Genomic DNA, 10,416 nt, shown 5'->3' with positions numbered 1-10,416 from the left:
TTCGTGTACATAATTGTCGAAAATTAATCATTAATGATTAAGATATAATCTGCCCTAAGATCGGTTATCGCTACATATGGCTTTAAATATTCCCTTAAAAGGCCAAATAAAATAATGTTTGTGCACAAAAATAAATTGATAGGTAGGTCAGGATTTTTATTACTTCTTTATTTTTGTCTATTTAGCATTCACGGTCACACCGAAATACTTTATTCAGGTGCGGCTCAAGGATTCGACGTTAGAGGGAGGGGGGGCGTAAATTAAATTAGGGTCGTAACGTTTTAACTTGCGCCCCTTCCCTCAGAACCAAAATGTATTTGGTTTATTGTGTCGGCACGAGAGTTTGGGGGTACTCCTCCTAGAAAATTTCAACAATTTCTAGTCCGAAATGGTACATTGTCCTCGCAATTTATGACTTAATTTCTCCTCTATTGAAATTAAAGTAAATTTGGACGATTTTATTGGGGTGGGCACCGGGTGCGTCAATAACCCCCCGGAACCGCTAGTGTTATTTCAGCTACTGGATGGATAGCTTGGTTGTTGTTTTTTTTTTTCAATTAAGATCTTAGTCTATTAAGTCGTAAATTGCAATTATCTTAGTGCATTAGTTTCATTTGTATGGTCAAAACAGTAGTTGGAAACTGATCAGCGTTAAAAGAGGTAAAGAGGGGTCATTTTTAAACGGTAAATGAAATTTAAAATAAAATTCAGAGATCGATCGACTGTGACATACATGAAATATATTGATGCGGCCTCTGGAAAGTACTAACGGCTTTCCAAATATTTATTGCTAGCTAGGGTCTTAAGACGCAATGCCGAGCCCACAACTTTCAAGACCTAGTATGAATTCGTAGAATCCCACCGACCTGGTATTTTCAGAATTCATATAGATACTACTGGCTCTTTCATACGTATAATAACAATATGACGCCGGTTTTACCAGCGAGTCACACAGCCTAGCACGCATCCAATCCACCACGGAATTGCCGATTCGCTACTCTGTAAACTGAACAAACAACTTATGTAGGAACGACGTATGCGTGCCTTTTAAACACGCAAGTGCAAGTAGTAAAATTAAAACAAAACAATCTACATTGGCGGTAAAATTGCCTCAATTGTTATTTTCCGTCATGTTGTTTACCCAATTGCCTGTATATGTTTTTACATGTCTGTTGTAACGATATGTTACCGTGACAAAATAAAAAGTGAATGTGTGTGTGTGTGTGTGTGTGTGTGTGTGTGCAAAAGAGTTGGAGTTCATTCGCTCTGCACGACTGCCTGAGTGCGTGTGTGTTCCGAAACTATACTCCGGAGAATCGATTCATTAGTTCGATTTTGACCATTGAGCTGTGACCTTTTGAACAAGTGCACTGTTGCATTCCTTAATAGGTAAATTAAAGTGAGTCAATTGAGAGTTACCTTTTTAGAGTGACTTGGCTGAAATGGTATAGCTACGTATTAATATTAAGCTGTGGAACGCAATAATATTTATTTATAAAGGACATTTTACAGTAGTAGGCAGGCGCGGGGGCGCCCCCTCCCCGAACCCGCAAGTGGTAGGTAACGTGTTGGGCTGTAATAATGCGAAGATTTGCGAGTTGAATACGTTGACTCGGAGTTATAAATTTTATTGTTATCATTTTGATATTGTTTCGCCTTCCATGATTTAAATTAAGATCATATTTTTATTCAAAACATAGCTTCTATCTGTTTTTAATTGCTATTTATTTTTACATGTCCACTTATTTTTAAAATAATGTATGTCATTGAAATTAAAAAAAAAAATCTTTTGTACATACTTATATATATTTTATACTGTTTTATTGAGCTTTGACGAATAATGCTACATGTTTGTGATTTTGAGATACAATCATTTTTAAGAGTTAAACATAAACATCCTCGCAACATGTTTTGTTTCCGTATAATGCTGAGTTACGCAAATTTTACGTAGGAATAATTTTTCAGAGATATGTTAGTTTGCATTGTTTCAATAGAGTCTTGCGACAGAACTTATTTATTCATGCGTCACTACACATATAGTTGCATGGTCAGTGGTATCATAAATAACCATTACCTGAAATAATAGTTCCTTTAATAACACTTGAACGACTGAAATATACATATTCCGCCATGTCCGTTATTATTAGATTTCCACTTAACACAGACACTCCTTTTCCTGGAACATACCATTCCGTGTATGATTTTTGCTTTGGAAAAGACCTCAAACTCCCATTAACTCACCTAAATCTTGTAATTTTGGTGTGTGTTTTTTTGGTTTTTTTTTTTTGGGGGGGGGGGGCGTTCTTACTTGCGATCATGCACCCCCTTTATAATAATTTTAAATCTTTGATCCGCCTCTGACATGATATAAAAGATGATGTGAATGTAGCTGACACGCTTGAAAAACCCTCAATAAATCCATACCAGTAACTTACAGGTATTTAGGTTAAGGTTACAATTGATATCATATCTGGTACATATTTGGTTTAAATATTAAACCATAACAATATCGCGCCAACCTCATGTATGTACAATTTACTTAAACAGCAGAAATGGTTCAACAGGTAGCCTCAAGTACAGCGAACTCAGGTTTTACTTAAATGCAATGTAAAGAGAGTGTTTTGTGATAATGTTAACCAGGTGCACTTAATTTGGATGTTTATATTTAAACTCGGTTCGGACAGAGGTACACATTTTATTTATTACTGTTAATTATACAAAAATAAACTTTATAATCCTGACATAAAAATAATAACAATAATCGTAAACATTGATTCAAATTTCATTACTTAAGTTTATACCAACACTTAAATGTATACTTATTAAGGTGTGTATGAATGTATTCTACTAATTTAAGGAGTGCGTCATATTATTATATCATGGAGTTAAAGGGACTCGCTCAAGTTTTGTAAAATGCACTTCCTTCTTTTATGACTAAATAAAGTGTGGTAAATCATTAGGAATGTTTAAACAAAGATACTGACGGCTTGACCCCTTCAACAAATGTTGATATATGCTCAAATATTGTCTTTGAAGTCCACGATTTAAATAGCGATAGTGACGCGATTCAACAAAAGTCTTAATTGTTAAGTTATCCCTCAGCTGGTGTATGGGTCGTCGTGGGCGAGGGGTTTTTATGTCAGTTTTCTAAAAAAAAATCTCGATTGTACCGAATGTGTTCGCTCCCCACTACAACCATTTTTGTACATTTTTTTTTTGTATTCTGCAAATTCGGTATCAAAGAGTAAAATAATTTTTATATGAGTGTTTTTAGATCTATCACCGTTGAAAAAGGTTTAGTCCAAAAACAATAGCGAATCCCTTTAAATGCTCTTTAAAACGAAGAACATAACAATTACCTTGTTGTAACTTGCTTCAAACAAAGATAACAAAGCTCTGCTTTAAAGATAAAACCAAAAATTACGAAGCCTTTTGGCTTAAATAATCGAATTTGCACCAGTTTGTTTAACACGGATGTTTATTTATAATTCTCCATGTGTTATCCTGTGTTATCGGCGTGTTAAAACAACCTAGACTAGACATTTTAACAATACCACCACAGGGGGTCTAATGCAAGCATACACAGGTCGTATAGAGTTGATGATTTTATGTCGCTGTTTTTGCGGTGTACCGAATGCTTGTAAAATAATTTACAATGCAGGGGCGAACACAGGAAATGAAGTTAGAGGGGGCGTGACCTAGGGGCGCAACCTTTTGACATGCGTCTCTCCATTATAACTTAATTTGTAACGGGGAGGGGGGGGACTACCTGAAGATTTTGTTAACAAATTCAAGTCAGAAATGGTGCATTTAGAGGGTATTTTATTACTAATTTTCTCCGATATTGACAATAAAAATGTAAAAACAAATATTTATTTATTTATTTATATATATGTATATATATTTTTATTTATTTATTTATTTTATTTTTTAGTCGGCGGGCCCTGAATCCGAAAGTACAATGTATATAATTCAACAGATTTTTTTTTGTAATTTTTAATGTCTTATATTGTATATTGTCAGCTTACCAGTTAAATATCTGAGATGGTTGACCGTAGTTGCCTTGTAATGAAGCGAAATGCTAAGTACGGCTAATTAAAATCATAAACGTATTTAAAAAAATACTGATAACTTCAGCTTTTGAGATGTGGAAAGATTCTGCAAGCTAGCAATATTGGAAATTTAGGTAGCGCAGTAGGCCATAATGAATACTCTGAAACTAGATATGACAATACAGAAATTGAACAATGACACTCGCCCTGGTTTCAACGACATCTTTAACGGGACACAATGACGTTACACTTGAGGGATGCAATAGGCCTCTCTCTAATAATATACATACTTTGCATTCTATAAACAGAGCGATGCTAACTAAGCATCTATCTAAACACAATGGCTGACTAGCTGATAAGCCCAAGCAAGATGCAATTATTATTATGTATAACTTATTTGACATTCATGATCAAAACAAAAAACAAAACATATTTATGTGCAGATTTAAGGATTAAAATTCGACATTTTGCATTTTATTGGGGTATGGTATGCAACGGGGCTGTTCAAAATGTCTGGAGTCCAAATGTTGGTACTTTTATAAACTTTGTTAATGTGGCCACGTAGCTATTAATTGAAAACCCATTTATAAAGGCTAGTATTCTTTAAATGTTCAAAAATCGCATGTTTTTTTTCTTGTGTTGATCATAACCATTAAATGAGTTAGGGATACTTAAATTATGCACCTATAAAGCTGCACTGGTTTAGAGACAGTGAAAGCAATAATGTGAAGAATACTATTTTTTCCACACATGTAGGGTTTTATCTTACAAAATTTACCCTTTTTAAAACATTTCTGTCGTTTAAAAAACAAAAGGTTGGCATTTATTTCTTAGTGATTTAACATCAATAATGTATTTTGTGCAAATATAAGTATTTTTTTATAAATTATTATCTCACGGTACGCACGATTTTAAAGATTTGTTAAAAGGTTACATAGCTTTTATAGGGCGTGGGAGGGTACTTAGAAGTGTTCTCAACTCTGTGTGCGGTTTCGAGGTTTGTAAACCAGATGATGCTCTTCGTAAAGCGGAGTTATAGTATTGAATGGACTGGCTAAAGTTTTTGTAAAATATATATGTTTTGTATTACGAAATCACGTCTGGCAAATCATTAGGAGGAGGGTTTAACCTAAGATACTGACGACTGGAACCCTTCAACAAATGTTGATATATGCTAGCTTAAATATTGTGTTATAGGTCCACGATTTTTTTTGTATGACGAAATTAATTTCGGCAAATCATAAAAAAAATAAAATACCAAAAGCTGGAACTCTTCAACAAATGATGATATTTGCTCAAATATCGTCTGTGAAGACCACAATTTTTTATTAGCGCTAACAACGCAATTGGCCTCACTAAATTACGGCTTCGTTGTGGCGTGATTGGTTGATTGAAATTATAACGTGACGTTATCAATGTATTGTAAAGAGGTCAAATTATCCAAGACTGTTGTTTAAGTCCAGGCCCCAATGTCACGAAAATACTTAAGTCTTATCTCAAACTCAGTCTCAACTCGTTTTACCACATAGCATCAACATTTATTAAAATTCATATATGGTTTTTACACCTTTGTAAGCGCATTCTATCATAGAATATTCTGATAAAAGCCTTTGGTCGAATTCGAAGGGAAAATATATTCTACAGCCAAAAATGTATTTGACTAAAATTCTGTATTCTTTATAAAACACTCAAGTATATTTTTTGCTCTAGAATAAGGTTTCTTTGAAATATTGAAAAAAATAAAATCCTTTATCAACTCATTCTATGCGAACTTGAATATGTTTCCAAAAAGTATAAAAACATGCAAGATTTTGCATCATACTAGTCTTTTATTTGGTAAAATGAGTTAAGATTGAGATTGAGATCTGACTTAAGTATGTTTGTGATATTTGGGCCAGGTGACATTGTAGATAAGGAGTCGGTTTTCTTTTATTTTTTTCTTGACTTTACCGGCGTTGGCTCGAAACCCTCTAACACCAAAATAATTTTTTGTACAGTATTTTGTTCTGCAATTTCGATATCATAAATAAGTAAAATAGTGATAGAACACATGTTTTACAGATGCATTACCGGGAACTAATTTTTGTACCAGAAACACGAGCTAGAACCTTTAAAGTACGCATTTGTTTGTCTCAGAGATAGAATTGTGCTCAACAAGATCTTTTACATTTTAATGCTGTAGTTTTCGACCATCATCTTTTGAATTTTTTCCGTAGATAGTTTATTGTTTATGATTTCTTTTTGGGTTTACAATATGGTTTGGATATCACAGAATTACGCTCAAATATTCATAGACTAGACTCTTAATATATTTTTTATATTTTATTTTGTACTTTCACTTTCGTTCTAGTTTTACTTTCGATTTGCTTTACAGGTAAAACCATTACCTTAAATTTATTCAACCTTGTATCGGATACTTTTTCATCTGAGTGTTCAATGCTTATTAAAATCAACTCAAATTAAAAGAATCTGATATATTTTTAGGCTACGTATCAGAATCTCATTCAAAGGGGATATTTTGATGTGTAAATCAATCAATAAAAGAAACATAAACAAACAATTAAACAAAATATATTTATCTTTAGGGTGATAGGACGGAATCATGAGTGACGGTGTTGACGTCAGCGTGGCGTATAAAGGTGGTGACGGTGACGTCGCTACGGACTTTAAACCAGCAACAGAGAAACATGACGCAGGGAAGGAGTCGAGACGGCCAAAACCGAGACAAAAAGGCCCTGGGCTGCTCAAAGGTAATTGCTTAAAGGTTCACTCTCACATGTCGCCCGTTTTGACTGCTTTTTTGTTTTGGAATGATCCAATTTTTGCGTAAATGTCTGGAGGTGTATGTAAGCTTATTACACTCGCACTCGGGCCTTGCATTCGGCGAGTGCTCCGTTAAAATTGTTAGTCATTTTAGGTTTTTAGAGCATAGTGTAGAGATATGTAATCCTGGTAAGAGGTTCTTAATTCAGTGTATAACAATGTCACACGGGACCCCCATTTAACGTACCTCCCGGAAGACGAGTAGTATGTTTTAGTGGTGCGATGGGGAATCGAACCTGCGACCACTGGATTTATAGTCAAGTGTGTTACCACTAGACCACGGACCCGCCACAGTAATAATGAATTGAGAAATGGTGTATTTATATGTAGGGAGTACTTCGGCTATTTTCCACCGAAACAACCTCAGAGTTTTATCTTGTAATTAGCAAGTTCCTGCGTAAATGTAAAAGATCGGATCGCAGTTTTTATTTTTACGTTCGAAAATGTATGTTTTGTGGCTAAAAGCGTAAATACCTGTTATATCATTCGCTTTGGTAGCGAAAGGTCGGGAGTTCAAACCCAGGCCGCGTCAATCCGAAATACATGGAATATTAGTAGCTCCCTTGCCTGGCGTTCGGCATTTAAAGGGCAGTACTGGGGAAATGGTGAACTCAGTACTGGTTCAACCCAGGAAAGTTGTAACCTGTGTTTTGGTGCTTTACACCGAGCACGTTAAAGAACCAAGAGGTCTCTTCGCAAAGAGTTTGGGTATCGCACCTGGATCTCTTGTATCTCACTCTGTTTCTTCTGGGACAATGCCTGGATTTGACTGTGAATTGCTGCCACTTCTATCTCATGTCACTTATGGCATTTAAATTAAAATTTAAGTCGTGATGACGTCACAGGGGGTTAAGCCATAATGCAGGCAATAGGCGGGGGCAGACCTTGATAATCTCAAATAAACAAACCATGTTTTTGTTTTCAGGGAAGGCAGTGGATGCAGAGTACCTTTCGTGGTCGGAGAGGAACAGACGCCTAATAGTGATCATGGTCATAGCAGCGGTGGTCGTTGTAGTAATCGGCATCGCTATCGTTCTAGGGATCACATTATCCGGTTTGTATAGACGTTTGTATACTTGGATAAGTCTTTTGGAAATGAGATATGTATTTGATTTTTAGAGTCATTTTTTATGTTATCTTCAGGGGAGGGTCCAGAAATTATCGAAGGAGCGGGCATAACTGAAGGGCAAGACCTCCCTCAGAACTGAAATAGAAATGGTTTAAAATGTTTCCGGGGATTGAGGGGGTGGGGGTGGTAAAATTTCTAGTCCGAAACGGTTCATTCAGGTTTTTTTCTAAGTTTAATAGTATTTTATTGTAAACAATATACACCCGTGATATTCATAGTTTTGACAAACTCTATTATTGTACAATTTGGTTGGGCCACAAGTTATGTAAACATTAGAAAATGGCCCTCCTCGATTTTTTTCTTCCCCGATATTGATATATAAAATAGACTTGTGATTTTGATGTTTCCTATTTGCTTCCATCAATTCTAATTCATTTGACACGCTGTTATGCAAATGATTATTTACTAAGTCTTACTTAGTTTAAACATATTTATTTTACAACGATTGTGAAACAAGTTATTACAACATTATATTAATCACTCTCGTTGGCACGATTTTACGCGAGAGTGTGGTCTTGTGTTGTGGGAGAAACCGGAGAACCCGGAGAAAACCCACTTGTCCGGCTTGGTGACCACCAACCAAACTCACATGCGCCCAAGCCGGAAATCGAACCTGGGTCGCCTAGGTCTGAAGCGAATGTGCTAACCACTGGGCTAACCGGACAACCTTAATTCTTGACGACCACATTATACCTAGTCTCCTGCATATGGTATTTGCTATACATTTCTTGACTTCCTAGTCAGTTTGCGTTCCTGGGCGCATTTAAATAAAGGATCTTAGTCGTAATATTAATAATCTTAAAAATGGCAACACAATGACTTTTTTATATTCTCATCTTTTGTATTCATTTATTGTTTAAAGTTCAATTAATACAAATTTGTAGCAAAAAAGCAACTGTCACACTAAGAAAATTTCAGTTTAAGAATACAATCGACTAGGGCGTTTTTGTTGATACCAAACTAGTTTCAGTTTTGGTTTCAAGGGTTTCGACGCTTTGTTAACCTGTCTCGAAAAATTTGCTTTAAATAACAAATGTTTTTTATGTACAACTTCAACAAATGATGGAGCTTCTGCATGTAGCTGTTTTTTCTTAATTTCTTCAAAACAATGCTACTGCAGATGGTCGTTTGCCTGCCTGTTTTAACGAAATGATGTCTCAACACTCGTGTTAAATCACTGTCCGCCATTTTTTTTTAAAGTGACCTAGTTTTCGGATGGAACAAACCGACGAAACGCCTCCGGAGGGGTTTCTATAGTTTCAAAAGTCAAATTCGATGTTTGTAAACAAACGATTCAACTGTTTTTTTCAATTTACAGTCGAACCCCGTTGGCTCGGACTCGCTTGGCTCGATTTCCTTGTTGGCTCGATCTGAATGTCAAGGCCCGATTTCATGAAACTAAACATAATCATTCTCGCTTAATTTTCCGAGGCCCGAGGTATTTATGCCGGTCTCTTGAAGTTCGAACTATCGGGGTTCGAAAGTATATGAAACTGTTACAACAAAAATACAGTTTGTGAAACAAGTATTAACCCAAACCTAGGTTATTAACATCACAAACGCCTTATGTAAACATTCCTCTGGCATTGGTTTATTTGCTTGCGCACCGTACAAAGATTCCTGGTGAATATGACCGTGCTGTCTTTTCGCATGCACGGGTGAGCTGACTGACCCTCGCAAAAAGCTATCCTTGTGATTTCACAGATGTCATTGTCGTCGGAACTCCTCGGCCTTTTTCCATCGTGAACAACCTCGGATGTATATGGACGGTTTACAACGTCAGAATTCATTACATTTAACTAAGCTGCAGATCACGTAGTAATTTTGATTTAGCAGTGAAAAAGGAGGACTTTACTCTTATGACACTTAATTATTTATGCAAAAATAAACGTCATTGGTAATCAATTCAAACTAAGCAATATAAATTAAACGTTAGAGCACTACAATTAATAAATATAATTATTTTTAATTTTACGATCTATCGAAAACAACATCGGATTTATGCCGGTACATCAGTAGAAGTAGTTCGTAAAATTTTGAATTATATTATTAATTAAATGTAGTATTTTATTAAAGGTGTATTTGTATATCTTAGTTTGAATTGATTGCCAGTTAAGTGTTTTATTGCAAGCACAATAAAGATTCCCACGAGTTAAGTCATTAATGTTTTACGCTAAATTGAAATTACTACGCGATCTACCAGCAGCGTAGTTAAAATGTACATATTTCTGGCATAGGAAACCGTCCATAAGTACCGATGTAGTTTTCAATAGAAAATGACCGAGGAGTTCCGAATGCAAATGTCTGTGTCCTTGCCTATCCTTTAAATTGCAACAATCCTCATACAATAGATCAGTGGCGGATCCGTGGTCTTGAGGTAACACACTTGACTATCAATCCAGGGGTCGCAGG

At 35.6% G+C, this 10,416-nt stretch overlaps 1 protein-coding gene across 1 annotated transcript in view; it reads left to right on the top strand.

Moving 5' to 3' along the window:
* The first annotated feature begins 2,539 nt into the window (after nucleotides 1–2,539).
* LOC128203083 (lymphocyte antigen 75-like) overlaps nucleotides 2,540–10,416 on the top strand; it is a 33,067-nt gene continuing 25,190 nt past the window's right edge. The window contains exons 1-3 of the mRNA XM_052904354.1: nucleotides 2,540–2,686; nucleotides 6,638–6,802; nucleotides 7,801–7,929. Coding sequence (XP_052760314.1) covers nucleotides 6,655–6,802; nucleotides 7,801–7,929 — 277 coding nt within the window. The 5' untranslated portion in view covers nucleotides 2,540–2,686; nucleotides 6,638–6,654. The remainder of the gene's footprint in view (nucleotides 2,687–6,637; nucleotides 6,803–7,800; nucleotides 7,930–10,416) is intronic.

The sequence above is a fragment of the Mya arenaria genome, chromosome 9 (assembly GCF_026914265.1).
Source record: "Mya arenaria isolate MELC-2E11 chromosome 9, ASM2691426v1".
Lineage (NCBI taxonomy): Eukaryota > Metazoa > Mollusca > Bivalvia > Myida > Myidae > Mya > Mya arenaria.
This window is presented reverse-complemented; position numbering and strand designations above follow the sequence as displayed.